Source organism: Micrasema longulum, unplaced genomic scaffold (genome assembly GCF_059751315.1).
Source record: "Micrasema longulum isolate JH-2025_06_02 unplaced genomic scaffold, ASM5975131v1 h1tg000912l, whole genome shotgun sequence".
NCBI lineage: Eukaryota > Metazoa > Arthropoda > Insecta > Trichoptera > Brachycentridae > Micrasema > Micrasema longulum.
Genome location: NW_028278103.1, coordinates 372,458 through 397,865, shown reverse-complemented (window position 1 = coordinate 397,865; position 25,408 = coordinate 372,458). Strand labels below are relative to the sequence as shown.

General features: G+C 29.3%; 2 protein-coding genes across 2 annotated transcripts in view; one reads left to right on the top strand and one right to left on the bottom strand.

Moving 5' to 3' along the window:
- LOC148278207 (uncharacterized) overlaps window positions 1-25,408 on the top strand; it is a 355,411-nt gene that overhangs the window by 20,466 nt on the left and 309,537 nt on the right. The window lies entirely within an intron of this gene.
- Window positions 1,719-24,077, bottom strand: LOC148278211 (UDP-glycosyltransferase UGT4-like). Its single transcript, XM_088231757.1, has 4 exons — window positions 23,534-24,077; window positions 5,177-5,775; window positions 4,217-4,439; window positions 1,719-3,480 (listed from the first exon to the last, which is right to left on the bottom strand). The coding sequence occupies exons 1-4, from the start codon at window positions 23,775-23,777 to the stop codon at window positions 2,948-2,950; spliced, it is 1,599 nt and encodes a 532-aa protein (XP_088087883.1). The 5' UTR covers window positions 23,778-24,077; the 3' UTR covers window positions 1,719-2,947.

The following is a 25,408-nucleotide window of genomic DNA, read 5'->3' as shown; positions in this document are numbered from 1 at the left end:
TATGACTAAACTTAGGTAGTAAGTAACACTGCGAAAGCAATCATCTCAGTGGGTGGAACTGAAAAAATATCACTGATGAATATAAAATTATATTCAGAATGTCGACAAACAAAAAAAGGTTTTAAATGGGGGGGATATCATTAAAAATGCTTTTGTGTTTTTCCAAAACAAAAAACCATCACATCGCACAGTGTTTTATTTCTACATGCTAGAAAAGAATTTTTGAATTCTTGAACGATGACGTCATTGATAATTGGCGTGACTAAGTCATGCTTAATTTGGATAACTAACAAGCGTTGACTCTTGTGTGCATCCAAAAATATAAGCATTTTTGTGATTATAATTTGCTTTTATTATATAATTGTCTCGCTACGATCAAAGTTCTATTTTGAGTTTATTGTATTTATTTTTGGTTCATTCAAAATGGAATTTTCTTCAGAAAGTATGTACAACATTTTAATCGCACTTGATTCAATTTTTCACCACATTATTGAATTTTTTTTTTCATAAATTTGGTTATCTTGTAGTCAGTAAAAATAAATAAAACTTCTCAAGAGTTTTTTTCCAAAACGTAAAAATATGTGTTCCTAGAAAAAAAACTTAAGGTTTACAAAATAAGTAAGGCTTATTTAACAAATTACAACAGGGATCGCATCGTAAATCATTTAAGATTAACTTTACGTACATGTTTCAACTAACGTAGAACTCATTTCATGATTTCGTCGATAATGCTAGTCTTTTTTTTTTAAACGAACATTACAAAACTGATTCTTGAATTTACAATTATGATAGACTTTGTTATTATTCTGAAAGCCCTTACAGGGCATTGCAAATTGAATATACACCTTCCTAGAATAAACCTTTCTAAAACTCACAGATCTATGTAGGTTCTGCAGTGCAGATGATAAAACATCTCAACATATTATATGTGTCGAATTATTTCACAAAAGAAGCCGCATTCTCAGGGGACCACTGGTTTAACCTGAAGATATTAGAGTGCTCGTCCGCTATCTAATAGCCCGGTACTTTAAGGATCTGGACTAAGGAGAGGAAGATTTAGAAATATGAGAACACTCGCCCTCCACTCAGTAGTCAGGCTATTTAAGGACCTGGGCTCAGAGGGCGAAAGCTAATTTACATGAAAGCCACATCAGAAGCTTATATAGCACTGACCCCTCATTTTTTAGAATAAAAGTGATAAACTTTACTTATGTTTGTGAATAAATTTATTATTGTAATTTGAAATGTTCATATGATGTTTACTAACTGAGATGGATATGTTCTCATCATCACTATGGCAGCATCATCTGCATGGGATGTGATTTTTAATGACCTTATCTCCCTTAGTAGATTCACTACTTGTTTTTTTATTCTTAAAGGCGTTTTTTCATATACATTTATTCTACTTGTGTAAGAAAAGGGTTTTGGCGTATATATTCTTGTGCTATATTTAGTTATACAGGTGCTAAACTTGTTTTCTTGGTTTGCTTTGTTCTCAATATGTGTTATTTTCTAAATGTTAATATTATTTATGTCCCAAATTGAGCTGTTGTAACTCCTGGGAATGTAATTCAACGTATTATACTTGTAAAATACTTTGCGTTTTATGATTTATAAATAAAAAAATAAAAAAAATAAAAATAGAACAGGATAATTGATTTAAGTGATGATTCTATTAACTTTTGATACGAAAATAGGATAAGTGATTATTTGAAATGTTCAGTTCAGTGCCAAATAGTGGCGTTTATTTATAAAACAAATTTATCAAAATCATGGTTAGGTACAGATTTTACAAATTTATTAAAAAAAGTTTCCTTGTCAAGTTCTCATTCAAAATATTATATGAAAAATTCTAGAAGAACTCTGCTATTTGTGTTTCGCCCAGTAAGAAAGGCCGATCTTAACAGACTGTAACAAAGAATACAGTAAAAATACTTGTAAATAAAGCATTTTAATTACAAAATTACGGTTAAGTGGTTGCATGCGTTTTCTGGATTGTTGCAAGGTGTATCGCTTATACATTTAGCCGACTTTTTAAACTCAACTTATTTATCTTTTGAAGCGACTTACAAATTAAAATCATCAGAATGAAAGATAGCCAAACGATTCTATACATACTTCAGTAGTAGCACATTTTTTATTAATTTAAATATTTTCAAAAAATAATTTTTATTTGAGAATATTTGGTGTCATTAACACTTTAAACAGTTAACCTCAAGGTTTACAAAACAAAAAACACTATTTTTATTGAGTGTTATTTTTTTTTTTAGTTAATCTTTGTTTTTAATTTTGTATAACATCATAAAATTCAATATGTCCATGTACTTGTAAATTACTCAAACTGAACGATTTGGGTGTGTAGAAAGAAATTGCCTTAAAGCAATATGCCTGCTGTTATATGTATATATATTGTATATAAAGTGTTTAATAAATAAATATGCATTTGGCCGCTTTTGGTACAATTTTTAGCGTTTGGCGATTCTTGATACTGAGAGCCTTAATTTAAGTATTTAAGTCACATTACCGCATCGACATAATATTATCACTACACAAATATTTACAAACGTAGAAATAAGTGTTTTAAATACAATTTTCGTTTTAAAAATGTGTATTTTGTGGTTGCGAAACTATTAAAAAATTTATGATTTTCATCTGAAAATTCTATTTTTTAGGTTTCTTTGAATGTTTCTTGAACGTATTATAAAAACTTTTAAATCTTTTATACCTGCCATATTGAAAAAAAATATTTAAAATATTTTTCGTTTATTATTTTGCTTTTCTTCCGTTACATCAAAAAATTGTGGAGCTGGTAAATAACATCATTTTGTTATAATAGAAATGTGAATACACGTTTTTCTGATGCTCATTTTACGGTCGTTTTCGTATTAAAGAATGGTTTCAGGTGAGCGATGCAGTTGGTGAAAATATTTTTAATGACTCGCCAGTTTCAGTTCATCTTCCTCTTAGGTTTATGCTGCTCAATCAAGTCTTTCAAATCATCTCTAGGAATCTTTTTCCGCAAAGCTACATTAAAAAATAGCCAGGAAAGTGTACAATAGAACAAGTAAATGAAGACTACTATTAATAGTGACACATCTATTAAGTTATGTTCGTACCATGTCATATCTCTGGCAGGAGAACTAATATGAAGCGCTCCCTTGTGCCTTATAACGTATTCAATCCAATACATTGCTGATTGCATAGCTGACATCGGTCTATCCTCAAACAAAACACTAACTTTGCTTACTTCTTTCTTGTACGACTGATTTTGCAACAAATCTTTTATGGTTTTAGCTAATGATTCTTCTGTAATTTTGTTCACTATGACATCTTCCCCGAAACCTAACCGTTTGGCTTGAGCGCATTGTCTAAACTGATCTCCATACAAAGGCAGGCAGATGACTGGAACTGATCTGGATACTGCTTCTTGGATGCTTAAGGCTCCTCCTTGATTGATGAAAAGCTTCATATTTGGATGGGCTAAAAAAATATTTTAATTATTACTAGGCAGAATGGTGAATGTAACACAATGTGTAAAGTATCTACTTAAACCAGCCAATGACATGTCACAAACCCCGTAAATGTGTAGACTTCTATATTCCTTTCTTGAAAATGTTTTTTTTATCTCTGTTATAATATGTCATATAAAAACGAAAAATATGAATAAACACACATTTTGCAATAAAATAATCTCATATCAAGAAAAAAAAATATCGAAATCTAGATAACTACGATGCTTTTATTTACATTGGCTGGTTTAAGTAATGGATTTAATACTGTGTCACATTTATAGATTTTCCAGTCATCAAATATTTTATAAATATATGTTGTCTGAAACGTTCACATTCGAGTTCCTAGATCACGATTTAAATGGAAGTTAACAAGAGTTATCTTCGACTTTAAAGTAAAGTCGAGTTTTTTGTACGAAAATGTGTATATTTGTATGAATTTTTTTTAATATCTTCGTCATTGATTTGTAGTTGACCATGTTTGTTAAAAAAACCATTGGCATATTATATTTTTGATACAGAAAACTTAATTTCACTTGATAGATACAATTGAAGATAACTCTTATTAATATTTAAAGCATTACCTTTGTGGTCAACCATTTATTTGAAGATAACGGTTAATTCCCATTGTAAGTTAATTTATATAAATGTCTGTTGATTTTTTGTAACATAAACAAAACTGGAAAAATGTAATTAGTACAATTTACCCAAGATGTCAGCTTGTGGAAGCCATTTACTTGTCATAAGGTTATTTGGTTTTCCAGCTAATTTGTCATCATCCCATTTCCAAATTACTCGTTGCTTTAAACCAGAGAAAACTTTGATAAAAACATCGACGTATTCTTTAGGCACATCGTTGCTTGTAAAAGTGCTTCCAAGACTGAAATAAATAACTCCATCTTTTGCCCCGTCCATGAATATTTTTATATCCTAAAACAGAAAAAAATACAAATATCAATACTATTGAATTTTTTGGCATTTAATTTATTATAATTAATTTTTATTTAGAAAAAATAAATAATTAGACTGGTTTTTTGTTATATATAATTTTCATATTAGTAATCTTTCGTGCCATCAATTCATATTGCCTTACTGAAAAACATTAGTTCATTGTAATTTATCAAGTATAGAAATAACAGAAATGACGCTTCAATCCACAAGAAGTTTTTTTTAAAAGCCCAACAATACTTTAATGTGATTAAACGTATAAACAGACCCTTATATATGTATTATAACATCTAACTGTTTTTTACTCAGTAATTTTTATAAATATAAAGCTTCTTCACGTAAAAATAATTAAATTTGTTAACTATTAATATTTTTATCGATTTTCTGTAAAAAAATAATAATTTGTAATCAAGATGTTAAAGATGTCGCGAAAGCGATAAAGCTGGTCACTAGTAGTTACAAATTTGTGGATATAAATAAATATCACTAGTCTTTCATTTTATTCATCTTTTATAAACCTGTCAATGAGATGTACTGCTTCTATTGAAACAGTGATTACTAATGAAGCGAATATTACGATAATTTTTTTAAACAGCTTTCATTTTAATTGATTTGGTTACGTATATACAAATGATTACGCGTGTTATGAAGTAAAATGTAATCGCGCTTTGATCACGTGTAATTAATCTCGAGTTTTAATTAATTAAACAATTTATTACCTCCGGTAATGGTTTTGGTTTCTGTATGTGAATTCCACCAATTTCAACTATTCCAGGAACATTGGCTCGCACGCCGTCAATACTGAAATGGGAATTAACCAAAGCCAGGGAGACATTATTTTCAATTGCTGATATGCTTTTCAAATTTAAGGGCAAATGATTCGAGTTTTTCTTCACCAGTTCTTCGTGCTCAAACAGCAAATAGCTGCTTCTCTCGTACAGATCTACCATGGTCCAAAATACATTTCTTAACCGTTCGAAGAAGAACAACCTTCCGGTAAATTCCATAAATTCGTGGCTAGCGTAAGACAACTCGTATGGATTGCCCATCATTTGATTTAGAAAATGAGCTGATCCAAATGTTGAAATTGCGACGATTGGAGCATTGTATTTTGATGCGTACACAAGAAAAGCTTCTTGGTAAAATGCTTCGTAGATCACAAGATCATATTTAGTATTATCTTTTGCAATAAAGTCCTGAAATTCTGACGACTTGATGACCGTTTCTGTCATTTTAAGTGTGCAGTTCCATAACTCCATTTGATTTGTGTAAACAGTCACTGGGTCTGACTTGAAAATATTATTATCTCCGAGGACATCTAGAAATAATAAAGAAATAACAATAATTAATATAGAAATCATAAATATGCGTTATATTTTTGCCATAGGATATTTAAAAACTAAAGCCGACGTTTTTTCTGACCATATGATTTAAGCTCGTTTGCAAAAAACTCATAATATAATATACAAGATCTTGTGCAGTTTTTTGAACATTAGTTTTTATACCAAATTTTAAGCCGTTTTATTTGCTCTTTTACACGGGTCAGTTTCTGGGATTGAAAATTGAACGTAAACATGTGGAGTGGGTAGGTGTTTTCGGTGCCATGAAAGATTGCGGCAATTTGACAGTTGACAAAATGAGCTCTCTTATGACGATGTCACTTTAAAGAATTTTGCTTCATACAATTTGTATATTGGATAAATAAAATTGACACAAACAACATCAAAAACGACTTGAAAGTCGAAGTTAACAGTATTACAGTGGAATAAACGCCCAAATCTTGGTTAAAATATTAGTAGAAATTCTTATTATTAGTAGAATTTGACCGCAAATTTGACTCAATTTGTGTGACAGAATACAAGATTCTTCAGACCAAATCTTGGCACAAGATTTTGTATGATTTTTTGACCAATGAAATAGGAGCTTAAGAATATACAATTATAAAATTTCTTCTAATAACTCTTATGATGCGTTACTACAGCGAAAAGGATTAGGTATTTAATTAGCAAACAATCAGACACTTCTTTTTACACAGAAACACACTTTGGTGTTGTATTATTTATTGGCCTAGACTAAGTTTTTAAAATACTTATTAGTATAACTATAGTTAACAGAATTTTAAACGAACCGTAAGTCGATTAACAGGCAATTTACTAAATAAAATAAAAAAACCTACGAAATGCAGTGTCATGTTTTTATAAAAATGTGACAGATAATGACATGAAACATGTTTGTAATGAGAAAAGATTCCAAACACATTAAGGTTAACTTGACTTAATTTACTGCTTAAGAACGATTTCCATACCTTCAAACAAAATGATTTCTTTCATGTCTAGCGCTCCTCATTAATCTTCTATTTCATTATAAAGCAATAATTAAGCATTTTTTATGCACCATCGTTTCACTGGCAATATATATAATGCGATATTTCTTTTTTTAAATATTTTTTGTTTCTCATTAGGATAACACAAATTAGTTTCAACAAAAAATAATAAAATATTTTTTGGAAATACTTTTTTTTTTCCTTTTGTTGTCAGTAGAAAAAAACCCACGATCAAAGGGTTCATTGTTTTATCAATCTCCTCTACAATTTTTACAACATCAGTTATTTCGTTTCTTTTTTTAACTCGGTATTCAACTAACTTCATCAGTATTCAACTACCTGCATACGTCGCTTAAATTGAAATATCATTTGAAATGTAAATGGTTTGAATAATATTTGATAATTCGTCTGAAACTTTGATAATTTATAAGCATAATAAATCTTAATATTAAGTAATATGGAAAGAAAATTATTATGGATATAATTTTATTAAAAAAATCATATTTTAGGTTGTTAGAGAACTTTATTGTATTCGTATTATCAAGATAAATATCGGAGTTATAACGTAATATTTCATACTCGCTAACAGCCTTTGTGCGAACACACAGCTAAAGAAAAAAAACTAAATTAATAATAAATATGTAACTCTATACGTTACAAAACAGTTCATTTGAAATTTTCATGGGAAAGGAAAAAAAACGGTTTTATTAAAATTATTTGCGTCTTAATATCCAATAACATTTTTAATGGTAAAATAACATTTGATAATCATTTTTAATAAAATCATCAAATAATACTCTAAAAGAAGAATGACTAGACAGGTGCCACCATTTTTTTTTTTTTTAATAAAAACTTTTATGGGCATAAATAAACAATTGACAATACATTCAGTAAAAAAATGGGACACGTAAGGTTGAACTTGCCAAAAAAGAGTCTGGCTCTTGTGTTTGGCAAGTTTACAAAATAACATAAAAAAGAAACTTTTTTTTTTTGTAGCAACAATTTACAGACAGTGTATACTTGTAATGCCGTATTAAATAGACTTCATGAACTCGGCAATAGTAAGTTATTCCCACGTATCTGATATATCTAGTGTAAGGTATTTTTCCCATAGAACAAACCTTTTGAACTTTTTCATAGATGGTGAATGGTAATTATATTTATTTATTCATGCATTTCATAATATAAAAAGTTTTTTGTTCACTTTGCCCAGCCGTATGAAACAGTACTTATGATTTTCTTGTTATATGTTGTTTTATTATTTAAACTTCCTTCTGAATATGGTATATAATTTAAAGGTTATTTTTTTAAATAAAATTTTGTATAATTTTTAGGTTTATTTTTTGATTTTTAAATCTTGGGGGTAAAAGGAAATTTATGTTTTAAAAAAATATATTAAGCCAAATATGTAGTATGATAAATGTTTGTAAAAGGCAGATTTGCCGTTTATGTTAATAAAATAAAATAAAATAAAAGCGATGAAACCCATTACTGGGAAACACAACATAGTGGATTAAAGTACCATTTATTTATAAAGAAATAAAAATAGGTATTATTGTTGTAGTTTTAGAACGATCTATCTCAGAAATTGATTCTTGTGATTTGCGAAATGAATTCAAGATTTTTTTTCTTGATTTTTTACACATAACGAGTCTCTGAAATTCTTAATGTGTAGAAGTTAATCGCACAAATGTTGCAGTTTTAGTGCAGTAGTAGATTAAACTGCACTCGTGCAGTAGAGAAATGCAAGCCAAATACAGAACTCACACAAAGTTTAACTTGTGAATTGTCTGCTGTCCAGTTAGATGTTGTTTGGTTGTTCTTTTTAATTTTCTTCGGCAATGACCACAGCTGCTCTACTTTTCGCTCCGTGAGTTTCCTAGCCTTACTACTTCTCAAGCCTTGCTTAAAGCTATTTTAAGTATACTTATGCACGGTTGGCCTTAATTAATTAATCAACTATAGATTTAATTTCGTGAAACCGTACTTCCGTATCCAGATGGTTGAAGAATTTTATGCGAAACAGTACCAAAATCCTGGACGAGTACCAAAATTCTGACTAAGTTGAGAATCCTACAACAGGAAATTGAGTGGAGACGAGTTTACCTCGTAGTGTAGTGGCTGTTGCGCTCACCTTTTATGTTGAAGGTCCAGAATTTAACAATATAAAGAAAAAAAAATTTTTTTATATTACTTATTTTTATAAAAAACAACACAATTTGTGTGATGCTTATAAAAAATATTAAATAAGAAAAATCAAAATCAAATTATTTCTTTATTTTTTAAAAATAATAATTTAGTAACGGTTTTTTTTTTATTTCAAAAGTACTACATTATATTTGCATTTGAAAGAAATAAATTGCAAAAAAAGTCATGAAGAATATCAAATAAATTGTATTTTTATTATGTTTTTGTGAAATAAAATACTTTAATATTTAGTCAGTGAAAGTTTGTTTTTTTATTAGAAAGGAACAGCATAAATAAAATGTATATTTTTTAATGTAATAATACAACTTAATAATTATAAATGAACTTGTATGTAACATATTAAATTAATCAAAAAAAACTTTCGTGTTTAATGTATTATCTTCTAATCATAAAAACAAATTTTACTTTGATACTTGTCATTATATTAGGTACAATGTACTTTAGTTAAGTCTAAATTATAAGAGGCGTTATCTGCCTTTTCAAAAGTAACTATATTTTAGTTATAACTTTTAACTTTTTTTAAATCAGACACACCTAAGAAAATTAACGTTTTATATCAATTTTATGTACTTTATTTTTTTTCACGCGTGATTTTGAAAGAGCGGCATTTTAAAATAGTACGATTTTCTTACTTTTTATCAGACTGCGAGTCTTGGAACGTCAACGCATCTTTATGCATTTCAAGATTTGATACCTGCTATTGAATAATTATTCTTTTACACACTGTCGCACATATCGCACATACTTGATCATTGAAATCGCAATAGGTACAGTATTTGCGCTACTTCGAGAGTCAAAAAAGAAACACATTTTTTTTTCCGAAATAGACAATCAAAGCAAAAAAGCATCTTATTCTGGACCCCGATTACAATACGAAGTTAACAGAGTTATCTTTGTCTGTCTATAAAGAAAAATCGATATATTGGTACGAAAATAAGTATATTTAAATGAACATTTAAAGTATATAATTATTAAAATTAAAATGCAGTTCCACCAAGAAATGTCAGTAGAAAATCTCAAATTTAAAGTATTTTATATTTTAAATAGACAGAACACATAGAATACATAAAACAAAAAAATAGAAAACTCTCCCATATCTTCAAGTCGATACGTAACATCTTATCCCTAATTAAACTCAAATAGCTTTATTTTATTTTATGTAACTCAATTATAAATTATGGCATAATAGGATGGAGGGGCACTAAAAATTCAATATTTAAACCTCTCAAATCCACTCAAAAATCAATCATTAAAATAATTTTTAAAAGGCCTTTTCAGGTACCCCAGCATCAAATTATTTGAGGAATTTGTGATTTTAGATGTAAGGCAATTATATGTGTTTAGAAAAATTATGTTTGTGAAAACAAATTATTCCACCAAATTCCAAAAGGAATACTCCCACACTACCAGAAGTCAAACTAGAGAATGGGTCAAGGAGTCTATTACACTTGGTTGAGGTCGAGAAAAATCAGAAAATTTACTCAAAATACATTCTTAAATAATACATGGTATAAATTAATATTGTATAACTGTAGAGTAAATTAACTATTAGGTAGTGATGTTATTGTTTATTTTTGCAAAAAAATGTCTGCCTTTAAACAGGTTGTACCTAGTTAGGCAGACTAGACATGATCCAGAAAAATCTATTACCTAAGTGTATATGTAGTGGATAAAGTGATTGTTATTTTGTTAATAAACTATAATTATTTTTTTTATTATTATTATATTCATCGGAAACCTGTAATTAAATATGTTAAGAAGAAAAAAATATATTCATAATCTGCTTTTCGTGCAGAAAACTTAACTTTACTTTGTCGATAAAATTTCAGATCGATGTTAACTTACCATTGTAATCGGGGCCCTGGTATATGATTGGATTGGTGAAAGAGAAGTGAACATTTCGCAAATAGTGATATGACGAAGCGCATTTTTATGTGGAAGCCATTTTTATTAGAGGCTCTTGTAAGGTCTAGTAAACTGATTCAATAATATTTTATTTTTAAAGTTAAATCATCTAAAATTTATGTTTGAAGCAATCACTTTTTTATTTTCCATGTTAAAAAATATAACGACGTATTTTTTTTTTTTGTAAAAAATCACAAAAATAAGTGATATTACTACACAAATTAAATTAACATACGTATTACAACAGAAATGGAAAACATTCTTGAACATAGAATAAGGAAGTCTCAACATTTACAGATATCATTTAGTGTCGGAATTATAACCTAGAATCTTAAGTATGGTAAGCGAACGTGATAACTACTACATTTCGGGGAGGACCTCCGCTGGATTTTCTTTTTCGCGATTTTTGTCTGAGAGTAGTCATCGAGCCAAAAACGTTGTTAGTTTTATTCCGCCTGATTAACCGAATTCTTTATTTGCCTGGACACAGACAACTTTAAAATAAAAAGTAAAATTTTAGTACCTGCTATACAAAAAACATTTTGAATTTTAAAACATGTGGAATAATAGTAATTATCTTTACACTAATGTCAGAGACGCTTCTTTTTAATTAATATTGAAAAAGAGATTGAAATGTCACCATCTAAATATTTGTGTTTTTCCTTTCTCCTCTTTATTTTCTTCTCATCCCTCTCTTTACTGCATTGTATAGTGTTGATTTTGAGTAAATTTTTAATTCTATAAAAAAAGTTTATGTAAATATCGGCCTCGTGGTGTAGCGTTCAGCGCATTTGAATACCATGCAAGAGGTCTCGGGTTCGATTCTCGACAAGGTTGACATGAAATATTAATTTAAAAAGGGTTTGTAAACGAAAATATTTCATTGAACCTGAACTGTAAGACCGATCATCTCTTCATTAAAAATATATTTATAAATTATCAAATTACACAGCGATTGATGTACCAATGCAGTGCCCTATGCACCATTAGGTGCGGAAAAATAATAATGATATTATATGTGTTTGTTCAGTTTATAGTAAAATTTTAAGATTATAATTATAGGATTTGTAAATAAATGTACTACTTTTTTTCTTAAACCGAACGGTTTGGGTAGGTAGGAACAGATTTCTTTGAGGCAACATGTCCACCTTTAGATAATATAAATGACATGTATATGTATGTAATGTGTTAAGTAAATAAATGAAAAAGCAAAAAATAAATATTTTATTTACATGAATAAAACGAATATTGAGTAAAAACAAGCAAATATTTTTATTTAGATGAAAAAACTGAACATTGATTAAAACAAAGAAAAAAATTTTTTTTTAAACATTTTTCGAAGCAAGTTATAAAACTTCGACTCTTTTATTCAACTGTAAAGCCTTTTCAATTTTTGAAATAAACACCATATTCATTTCATTGACGAGCTTTAAATAAAATTTGTATCAACGCCAATGGCCTTATACTTGAATGAACTCGTGACTCAGACAAATAGAGGACAGTCGAGCTGTCTAGGTTTGAAATTAATCACGCAAAAAATAAGGTACAAGGTTTCAAAAGAAAACAAAGTTTTTTTCTTAGTGTTTATCCTCTACAAAACTAATCAAATTCTTACTTGGCATTTTATCAAATCATTGAATTGCTTATTTTTATGAATAGTTACATAGTTTTCTACAGATGTACAGACGTACAGTACTAATGTTCATTCTAAAAACGATAAAATAGAATAAAAATGTATTATTTAAACATATTTAAGAATTATAATGTCCTATCCAATACATATATAATTTGTTCCTTTCCCGATAATATGAAGCCTAGTTTAACGTTAAACACTGAACGTATTACGACTCTTCAATCCGTGCCTCATGTCTGAGGATGGTGATTACGCCTGACTCCAGACATGGTTCGTCTGTGGACAGTCTCCCTCCATCTGGAACGGTCTTGTGCTCTTCTATAGGCATTCGTCAGTGATGTTTCTGATAACTCAGTGACTGTGCCGCTCCATCTTGTCGGTTGACGTCCACGCGACCTTGTCCCTTCGACACTACCCAGAAGAATAGTTTTCTCCAAACTATCAGAATCTCACCTGGAAATTTTCCCAAAGAACTGCAGGATTCTTTTCTCGCACATGGATATCAGTCTTTCTCCTATGTTTAGTTCCTGGAGAAAGATGCATTTGTTAGTCTGGCTGTCCACGGAATTCGCAGTACTCGCCGCCAACACCACATCTCGAAAGCTTCGTTTTTCTTTTCAGATTCCCTCAGTGTCCAACACTTCACACCTTACATGAACACTGAGAAAACCAAGGCCTTCACCAGTCTCTTTTTGGTGTTAATGGTTATACTGCGATTCTTCCAGATCTTTACCAGCCGACTCATAGCACTTTTGGCAATACCAATACCATATTACGTATTACGTAGGTACCATAATATTTTGAGTTAGTCCAAATGTTTGTAAACAATGCTGGATTTCACAAGCTTGATAGTTATTTAAATTAAAGTAAATCGCAACAGAGGGGAAAAAAATGAGAGAAGAATATGGAAGTTTGTGCATTTGCGCATTACGCATACGCTTTATCATATTAAACCACAATATTTATGTACAATAAATTATTAAACGTGATTAAATAAATTCTTAAAAAAGCATATTTTCTCATTTGTACTATTAATTTATAAATAAGATAACAATGTTCATTAGAATATATTATGTACATTTCTCTTGATTCAGAAAGTGTGTCTCTGGAATTAGGAAAAATTGAAGATCTTTAATTAAGAAGTCGAATCATCTATCATAATTTAAGGGAACTTCATTATAAAGACAATAACTTGCCGCAACACCAGCCATACTAGCTGAACCCGGCAATGCATTGCCATCGCTAGATTTGAGTATATTCGGATTAAACGGACACAATCGAAAATGTTTTTTTTTCTGTTAAAACTAGAAAGTTTAACATACATTTGTGTTTTGGATTAAACAAACTGTGAAGATATGGGGTGACAGGGAATTTTGATAAATAGATATTTGAACATAGTTTTTTTGTCACTGTCTTACAGCTGCCTCCCCCAATCCTGTGAGAAAAAGACAATGGCAAGTTTTATAAAACGATTACGCTCTTAACTATTGTTTTACTTATCATATTGAAGATTTTAAAAATTATAAACATGCTCAAGGCGAAGCTCCATCATTTTGCATAAAACGTCATTTATCATTTATTTATAAACATCGTTTATCGAGGACAAACATGCGAACATCGCCTTTTATTTATATAGATTGACTTAATAATTAATTTTGATAACTTAATCCTGAGCTAGAAAACACTTAACTGGTTTGATAATATTTAGTTAAAAAATATATTAAAAATTATAAATGACGATTCCAGTATTTGAGTTAAAATATTAATTTTTACAAGGTAGTGGAATTTTTACGTTACAAAACAACATATTTTAATCCTGTTTCATCTTTTATCGTAAATTTTGCTGTAAAAACAAAATTCATGACGAAGGTACGCGGTTGTATAATAAATAATGTTCTTTATGTTCTAAAGGTGTGTTAATCCTACGTCAAAGGCTTCAGAAGAACCTTTCAAAACACATATTACACCAGCAAAATATTAATTAAAACGAATACTGGAGAGCGATCAAACATTTATCTGAATAAAATAAATATAATATTGTTGATAAACTCAATATATTGCGTAATCATGTATAACCCTGACAATTTTATAAGCTAGAAATTAGCAAATTAAATTGAAATTGTGGACCGTTTACAAAATCAAGTTTTTGGACATAAAAATATACATGTATTTTAGCATATTTAGTACGAATTTAATTGACGATGCTAAAATTACTCCATAGATATGTAAATTCATATTGTGTTTGTACGTTATTATATATATGTAAATACTTATTTCTCTTTTACATTTAAGAGTTCAATTTTTATATTTATTTATTTATAATTTTCAAACAATTTCTTTTATTTTAATAATTTCCATAATAAATAATAATTATATTTCTATCAAAATTTATGCATCTAGTTTTAACATCTTTTTTAATTATTATTTTTTTTTTCTTTAAATATACATAATAGGTAAAACATAGTATTAAAAAATTAAGATGAAATGCATACTAATAGTAAAAATAAGAAACAAAAAATCCCACAAAGGCATGGTCTGTTCGTGGGTATACAAGAAAATGTTAATTAATTTTTGCTCCTATAATTAATACACAGTTATAATATTTTTGTGTAACATAAGAAAGAGTAAATAAAATATTCTGTAAAATGTTATACGGTTTATTTTTTATAGTTATTAAAAGGAAATTTAAAAAAATAATATTCCTTATTTTTAAAGGGCGAGTTCAAATCTTTAGTTTGAATCCAGGATAGTGTGTGTTTTTTAAAAGAAGGAAAATTTTGAATGTTTGGAATCAATGAAATGTCATCAGTAAAAAAAGAATTTAAAAAATTTGGTCCTATAATATATGCATGTCTCTGTGCGAGCCTCGTTTTGCAATGTGGCATTTCTAACACACGATTTCTTCTATGACTTGATCTATTTGAATTACTTGTAAATAAATCTACATCTATCTCTGTATTTAAAAAAAACCTGCTGACAAGCTGGTTTCGTGGTTAAGCGGGATTTTCCATTACTTTTATTTGCTTACATCTATTCTGATAAATAAATATAAAATACAAATTCTAACATATTTTGCAATATGTGTTATTTTAATCTTGTGTTTAAAGACAAACATGTACTGTTGCCATTTTCGCTTATATTCAAGTTGTTAGGACGTTGGGTTTCTCAAGTATATATTCAATAAAAGGCGCCATTGCGCGTTTGGTTAGACGGCCACCTGTGAAACTGATATCGTGGGTTTGATTTGATAAAAGAAGTCTGAGACAGATTTTTTTTTTCAATTGGACTACGTGTTGTGGTGTATTTCTTCCTCTTCCTTCATATCTTCTCTTTCCGACTTGCTATAAAGTCTCTAAAATAGAGGCTCCGCGGGTTTTTCCATTAAAAATATAAAATTAAATAGCATTACTTCAATTTAAATACATTCAACACTGATTTAAAGAGCAAAACAGAACTTTTTTATAAATTCAACACAATTGTCTAATTTCACGTAAATACCGTCTTATGATTAAGGTCTCAATTTAAGAGTGCTGTATAGCCATTTCCTCGTAAAAAAAAGAAATTTAATATTATTGAAATTGAAATTATAACGTAATGATTATATTTTTATTACTATAAGTATCAAAATATGAAAGTGCTTTAAGTAAGAGCAATATCGCATAGATATTTATTTATTATTTAGAGAAGTTTTTTGTCCAGCAATTGTCGTAAAAAGATACGCTCAAAAATAAAAATAGAGAAGTTGGCTCAACCGGATAACGATTGTACATATTTCCGATTCTCACCTTGGCGACAGTCTCTTTCATTTTAAAGATACATTTTGTCAGGGTATCTGATGCCAGGATCTACTACCATATTTAAAAAGAAATAAGCACAATTCCAATACTTTTGATTCATTATGTACATGCTTCCACTTTCCATTATGTTGTATCCCAACTCAACATGGCCCTTGGCCTCATGGAGTTTGGGATACGTTATTATATTTTTTTTGTAATGTGGTTGTATTTGTATAAATAAAAAAAAATGTATATATATGTACACTTAATAAAAAAAATACTAATTGATTTTTTTGGTTTGAAAAATCAATTGTTTTATTATTTTTTACTATCAATAAATTGCATAAATGGCACATGTTTTTAAAAAATTCTATACAGATCTTCTTTATACTTCTTTACATCTAGTAAATGTTATTACTAAATCTCCAAAAAAAGAGACTAACTTTTGTGCTTGGAGAGTGACATACACTGTTGTCATTTTTTATTTATAAGAGTTTATGTAATTTTAAATATACAAGTACATGAGAAAAAAAAAACATAGAATATAAAAAGAAAAAAAATTAAACAATTATACATTCATACTAATTAAAATTTAATTTAGTTTTTACACGTGTTCAAAAAATTTCTTTATATTTACTTTAAATTTGTTTATTGAAATATTATTTTTAATAGTTTTTAGTTCATTAGGGAGATTATTATAATTATTTACAACTTTGAAGACAAAGCTATTTTGACCATGACTTGTGTGGAATTAAGGAATTTTTATATTATGTTGGTATTTGAGTGAATTATTCATCTCAAATTCATTTATTTTTTCTTCTTTGTAAAATTGTATAATAGAATTTATTTTATAAAGAGTGTCTACTGTATGAACCTTAAATATTTTAAAGTGAATTACCGTATTTAATTTCGAAGGTTTCTTTAATAATTAATCTTTGTACTATTTTAAGAGGGTATAATATATTGGCATACAATACCATATATTGTAACAAAGCAAGTAAACCTCAAATTACGCAAATAAAATCGTTTTAAACGAGTCCAAATCGTCGTAATGGACTCCGCAAAGACTGATTGCAAACATACGGACCTCAAATATTTGTGTGTTTTAAGGATGTCAGATTCTAGAAAAAAACGTCGATTTAAGTTGAATCGATATAATTCGATCGATCAAATTGTCTTGAAGATAAGAATAATAAATTTGAGTCAAAACTAGTGAAGTATAAATACGTAAAATATTCGTTTATAATAACTTAATTTATTTTATTTACCGACAAATTTTAATACATTACTGTTTTTTGTCAAGGCGTGAATTATAAATTAGCATTAAAAATTGGCATTATATTTTATGCCTTGACAAAGACACAGTCATGTTTTGAAACCAATCGGAATATTAAATAGAAAGTTAATTTTGACTTTTATTTCAACTACAAAAATCACAAGTTAGTGCTTCAAATTTTAATTTTAGAATTCAATTGAATTTTAGGATGATATAAAAATATATTTGTTTTTTTTTATGTAAATCAAATGTTTGTCTTTTTTGTGTTTTCATATTGATGTGTCAAGTGTTATTTTTTATGATCCTGATTATTTTTTTTTCTGTTTATTGTTTGTCAGAGGGTAGGGACTTATGTATCAAAAAATGTAAAATAGAGTTCAGTTAACATATAAATGAATAAATAAATTTTAAAGAAAAAAAAACATTTCATTTTGATTCTCTTGATTTTATAAGAATTTTTATTTTACCAGTTTTCTTCCATCTAACTACTTACAAATTTTAAAATTTTGATATCTAGTGCACTGAACAACTTGCACAAAGTATTTTGTTTTTATTGGAGAGAATCAAGAGAACTCTTTTTTTTCTCTTTTTCTTATTCTTATTTGTGCCTTAGTATCTCAATCACAAATAACTATCGACATGCTAATAAGCGACATGATAACAATTTCTCACCACGGTTGTTTATCGTATTCGCGATCACAATGGAAAATCCGTCATCACCTAATATTAAAAGTCTAAATACATATTTACGTTTCGCGACGTATAATCTTGCTGCGCTACAGGTGTATAAAGTACTCCATTTGTTAACGCATTTCATTACACACAGGCAAGATTATTTAGTAGTTGTTATAGCGACGACGGTTACAAAAATATAAATCGATGTCTGGTTAATTGTTTCGTAAAATCGCACGTCCCTACAGTGCGCACGTGACCTTTACAGCGTCTAAAAGACGTTCTCAAGATGAAGATTCCTAGAATCGGATCCTCGCAACGCGTAAACATAGGTAGGTCAGTATGTTTATGCTTTGTCTGTGTCGAATTTATTGTATATCAAGCCGAACGAGAAAGACCTTCAATGAGGAAGCTCGGTGGTTTTTAAATTAAACCTTTTTTTTTAGTATCGATTATCAGCGCTGTGATTTTTTCAATTTTGGTATTTTTGGTACGAAATTAGTAGTTCACAATGAAGTCCAGGATCCTGATTACAATGGGAAGTTCATAGTGTTATCTTCGACTATCTACAATGAAAAACCGATATTTGTGTACGAAAATGAGTATATTTGCATGAACAGTTAAAGTATCTTTGACGGTAGCCTATAATTGAACATGTTCAGAAGAAAAAAATGAATGCATATTCTGCTTTTCATACAGAAAACTTAATTTAACTTTGTAGATACAATTGTAAATAAATGTTAACTTCCCATTGTAATCGGGTCCCTGGTCCCAACTCTGATGTATGGGAGCGAAGTATGCAATTGGAAAAACGGGAACGGAAGTAGTTTAAATGCTGCCGAAATGCGATCTCTCAGGCAAATGGGTGGTATGTACTATAGATGCACAAATGTCGAGATCCGTACATTATGTGAGGCTGAGATTGGCATTATCGACAAAATCAAGAAAGGAGCTCTGCGCTGGTTTGGACATGTAGAGCGAATAGACAGCAAAAGAACGGCTAATAATATTTATAATACGAATGTTTGTGGATGCAGAAATAGAGGAAGACCGAGAAAGACATTGCATGACCAAATCCAACAAATACTGGAAGATGGACATGTCAAAAGTCAAAATAATCGGCGCGCGTGCATGAGGAGATGTATTATTGATTTATTTATTTATCAAAAGCATAAAAAAATTCATTTATAAATTATTAAGTCCTACTTAAATGCGTAAAATGCGGTTTTTCAGCAGGTGCTTATAGTTAAGTTCTAATATATATACATAATATTATCTCTTAAACTCTATAAACATAAAAACTCTTAATATTATGGAAAAAAAAGAAAATATTTGCATCGAAAAAAATCATATTTACCGTAGAATTTTGTACTTACTCATTGTAGAATTTTAAAGTTAACTGTTAAACGTATAACGTTTAACGAAATAATACGAAAATTAAATCACCGATGTTTTGCCTTGGCATAACTTTATACCAGGTTTATAAGCGAGACTGACAAAGTATTATTATTATTATTATTAATAGATAGATTTTTTTGTGAACATCACTTGAAGTAATTTTCAATACATAAGCATTATGTAATTAATATTTAAAGCATTAACTTTGTGGTCAAACATTTTACTAAATGTTATTAAATATTTGTATATAACCACTTACCGACTTTTCTATGTATGAAGAGATGGGTGCGTCTCAAAACCCGTAGACATAGAAAAGTCGATAATTTAATGACATTTAGTTAAGCATTATGCATTCGTAGCATATATTTTATTATTTAAATTTCATGTTTTACATACGCAATATCTGCATTTGATTTTGTTGTTATTTAAAATATCAATAACTTTACTCACAAAATCTGTTTTTACATAAAAATATATCGACGTCCTCATGATTTATTCATTGATTTAATTTCTGGGACCATTTTGAACAAGTTGTAAATAACAATGCTAAAAAATGGGAATGAAAATGTGGTAGAGTCGGTTTGAATAATGTATGTCATTCTTTTGAGGAAACGATCTTGGGATCTCATGCAAGCAAACAAACGTGCTAATTATTTAACAAAAGACTAAGAGTGATTCCATAAATTTATTGATTTATTTTACTGAATTTAATTATCCTAATTGCACAACCGGCAGCAAATTAGGACTAATTAAAAAGTCTCGAAAATCGTTTTTTTTTACAATTTATGTACTTGGGTCATTATTTTTAGACCGTTTGTCCACTGCATCCGGTTCCAAGATTCAAGGTGACAGATTAGAAAACGAACTGATGTCTTTTGTATTATATAGGCTTCTGTTTACACAGCGCACTACGGATGTTTTAGCCTATTTCTCAGCCATAAGTCCCTTACGTAAATTCGAATAAACATTTTTTGGTAATATATTTTTAACAATTGATTATAAATAACCATAAATTCCTATTGATTTTAATGACCTTTGACAACTACCTGCCCTCTTGTGATAGTTTTAATTCGATCTTTCTCTTCAATGTACACTTAGTCAAAGATATCTTTAAATTGAACGTGCATTACTTAAGTTTTGTACAATTTTATATGAATTTTATAGAAAAACATCTACATTTTTTTATGCTTGTCCAAATCTTTGTAGACAAACATTTAAACCAATTCGAAATATAAAACAAAACAAAACGATCTCCCAGAACCAGTTTTAAAACCAACTGGTCCAATAATAAGGTTAAAATGTTGAAAATTGTTTTTAGGCGTTGCCTAGTATGTAAAATAATTTGATCAAATGAATCTCTTCACAACAATAAAGATGGAAGAATTGAAGAAATATGGATGTTCAAACATATGGAAAATAGAGGATAAAAAAAAATTATTTATTCACATTTTAATTGCGTAGTAAAATTGTTTTTTTTTTGGGAATTTATTTTTTATTCAACAATATGTGAATATTTTTTAACGTTTAAGATTAAAATTAAAATTTGAAACTGCGTTTGATAATATCTAATTGATTAAATAAATGTAACTACTCAATCTGAATTGATGCCATGTTTTCGTGAAAAACGTTTCGTGTGCAGCGTTGAGATCCGTTTTGTCTGACCCGGAGAATCCCGCCAAGCAGAATGTAATGCTTGATCGATTTTTACCTGAACCAATGTGTCACAATAAAAATATATAAGTAATACAAATAATAATAACACTGTTTTGTCAACCATTGCCCAGTATTGTTTTCCGTTTTTTTTTCTACCTGCACGCCAGTCGATTGTTTATTATTAGCAAAAAAAACAGATAAGAATTCCAACATGTACAATGGATGTAGTTAAGTCCATCAGAGATTTAGGAGTTGTTTTGGACTATAAACTGACATACAACGAGCATTTAAATAATTCAGTAAATAAATCACTGAAATTATATGGCTTCATTAACAGAATATCCTCTGATTTTACTAATGTCCGTACAATCAAAACTCTTTATTGCTCAACTGTTCGCCCTCTTCTAGAATATGCCTCCGTGGTCTCGTCTCCATTCTTTGTCAATCGCATAAATCACATTGAATCAGTCCAACATCGCTTGCTTCGAAAAATAGCGTGGATGCTCGGACTAGAGAGAGATAATTATTCTTATGCTGAAATAGAGTCAATGTTAAATATTTCTAGTCTACAAAAACGTAGAACTAATATTGACTCCATATATATGTTCGGCATACTAAATGGTACAATCGATGTTTCATCATTACTGGGACAAGTAAAATTCAATATTCCGACTCGTAGCCAGAAACAATGAAGTACTGTTCATCGATCAGCATAGAACAAACTATGGCCTAAAGTCTTCAATGACCCGCCTTTGTCGTATTGTTAACTCAAGACAAGATCTGGACTTTTTTGGTTTAAGCTTACAACGATTTAAACGAGCACTAAATAAATAGTTCAGATCTTGTCTCGATGTCCCTTATGTTTGTAAATGCTTCTTTTTTTTTTTTTTAAATGTTTTAAACTATTCTTTTATTGTAATATTTAAACCTTATAAATTGTATACATGGACAGTGTCCGTTAATAAATAAATAAATAAATAAACATCACATTTACCCAAAAAGAGATAAACTGTCATATTTAAGGGATGATCATAATATAGAATGTTTTTTGTGTTGTTTAGTTTGCAATAATGATTGATTTTTTAAAAAGCGGTTTTGGGTTCTTGTAATTGAACGTTTAAATTAAGTATTTACATTTTTTGTATCATTATATTGTACATAAACCTTTTTTTTTGTACATAATCATTGATAGTAAGAGCATAAATACGCTATAGAAAAAATGTTGTAATATGTCCATACAGGATTTTTTATCGGCCTCGTGGTGTATTGGTCAGCGTAAATGCCAACCATGCAAGAGGTCTCGTGTTCGATTCCCGACATGGTTGATATCTAATATTTATTTCAAAGGGTGTTTCCCACTTTAAACTGGTACCTGAAGCGTAAGACTGATCATTTTTGTTACATAACAGTATCATCCCGACATGGTTGATAATAATTATTTATTTTAAAGGGTGTTTTCACACTTGAATGTTTCATAGTTCCTTGACTGGTACCTAAAGCGTAAGACTGATCATCTTACCTTCATGTAACAAAAATGATCAAGATACGATGCGATTGGTGTACCAATTCAGTGCCAATTCACTATTAGGTGCGGAAAGGGAATGATAATGATGATATTCTGTGGTAAACGCCTTAAGAATATCTTATTGAATGATGAATTAAATTAGTATTGCATTTTAATTTATCTAAAAATTTAAATAATTCGTATTTATAAAACAAATATTTTGTTAATTTAAAATGTTTTCCACTAAATAGATTTATTATTTACGACCTGTTTATGAAACACAATTTTAAATATCAATTACTAAGAAAATAAATATAATTTTCACTTTTTCGTGTTGTTGGCATCCATTACCTTAAATTATAGGAAAAACTGAGAAAGAACTGGCATAGCCAATGTTTTTTTAACGTTCTTTTTTGTAATATGATCATCCTCCATAATATATTTTACATAAAAAAAATATTTTAGACATAACTTTATCCAGTCATAAATAAATGCTTGAAAATGGAAATCAATCTTAACCCAGTTAAAAATAATAAACCATTACATGGATTATATTTACAATGTTAATACCTTTTTTCCAAATTACCTTAAACAAAATACCTGCTTATATATAATTATATGAAGAATTAATTAATTATATAATTGAATGAAGAAATTTGGAAAAAAAAACAAGAAATTCCGCATGTGATTTTTATTTGATTGTTGAAATTACGTCAATAAGTGTTTACCTTTTTTCAAATCCCATAGCTTCAATTTCGGAACTAGAATCTCTCGATAGTTTTTGGGGGGATTTTCCAATTCAATCGGCGTTATCACTGTCACTTCGTGTCCTCTCACAGCGAGCTCTCTCAGGATTGGCTGGCAAAAGTGATGATGAGATGAAATATCCAATGGCAAAAACGCCAAAATCCTAGCGGCCAATGAGCGCTGAGCGGCCAACAACACAACTATCAAAACATTTGTAAATTTCATTTTTAATTTTGGGAAAACTCTCAAACGTCAAAATTTTGACTTTTTAATGGTTTAAACATGCGGCATTTTAATTTGGGGCCAGTTGGAAATGCAATTTTAAAACTATTGCATTTTTACGACTGGCTTTAGGTTATTATTGTTTGAATGCCGTAAATCACTGATCTTTTCAACGTTTTAGAAACCGTTACGCTAAGTACTCTCTTGCGGTACGATTTTATGAAAGTCGACGAAGTGTGAAATATTTGATGCACTACCGACCACAAGAGCGGATAATACCGTACTGAAGGTAGGAACAACACTATTTCCTCTTACAGGTCAAGAAATATTCAAAGTAAATATTGTCCGTGTAGTGATGAGCCATCAACTTGAAAGCATTCCAGTATTACACAACCACTCAGTCAAAAATCTTATTTATTTCGCAATAATAATAACTGCTGACTTCGTTGGCGACAGAAAACGCAATATCCTCACTTTCGAAACGTTTGCCGAATGGCTTGAGTAAGCAAAAATTTTGTTTGCCATATTATTTTATGCGACGAATATCTACCTACCTATTTTATCGTTTACAGAAAATAAATTGATAACGAAATCTTAGTTTTTTTAAATAATTAAGTTGTTAAAAGGCCATTAGTATTTTTTAAGGTTATTACTGCCACCAATATTTTCACGTTAATTTCATAAATTCAAGTAAATAATGAAGTTTGTGTACCCGTCGCGTCGGCGATGTTCAAATAATAAATCTCATGCATGTAATCGTTTGTTTCTAGTAATTTTTTTATTTATTTAAAACTTTAAGTACACAAAATAAGTACTTTGCCGGACTTATTGCTAAAATCAATATCTTGCAGCCAACCAAAATTTACCAATATTTATTATTGTGATCCAACTCGTTGTATAATTGTTGCATTCGCCTGATACTTTTCAGGTCCTGGGTTCGTTTCCTGGTAAGGTTGACTTGGAAAATTGGTTTTATTATTGGACTGCCATCGGAGTATAAAACTGATAGCCTAACATGTGGCAAAAATTACATCAATAACATGCAATTGGAGTGCCAATGCAGCGCCCTATGCATCACTCGTTAAATAATGATAATTATGATATGGCGGTTATGTTATTAAAAAAAAGTGTTCATGAAATGAACAAGTTTTCTTGAAATGGATTGCATTGAAAGAAGTAAAGCAAATTATTTTTGCCATTTTAAAATTAAAATAATTTATACTTCAACATTCACTTGAGCTTTTCCATGCAACTCTTCGACTCCTGAATGATGAATAGCTAGTTATTTTTTACAACAACTTTATGTTTTCCATATTATAACTGGTCACTTAGTTAGAATTAGCTAAAAATGCCAACAAAAAATATACAGGGAGTATTCTTGATCGTACGTCGGATCTTTATTTGGTGAAAACGAAATTACATAAGTAACTCTCTTTATTGGGAGATTGTTTTGTTTTGTTCATTTATATTTATTCATTGAAATCAATAGTACATGCTAACCCATAAAGAATTGATTGGTCACTAAAATCGACCACCTCATTCCGGAGATAAAACTAAACAGAGCTCGCACCGTGCCCACACAAGCCCAAATTTAGACCTTGCTAAAATTTTTCCGATAGTCAACAAAACGTGCT

Bases quoted from the DNA above. Each gene is read 5' to 3' on its own strand.
- LOC148278211 (XM_088231757.1), bottom strand. From the start codon at position 23,777: ATGAAATTTACAAATGTTTTGATAGTTGTGTTGTTGGCCGCTCAGCGC. The intron at 5,776-23,533 runs GTAAACACTTAT...TATTATTTCTAG, and splicing joins GCTATGGGATTTGAAAAAAG to ATGTCCTCGGAGATAATAAT. The intron at 3,481-4,216 runs GTAAATTGTACT...ATATTTTTTTAG, and splicing joins TCCACAAGCTGACATCTTGG to CCCATCCAAATATGAAGCTT.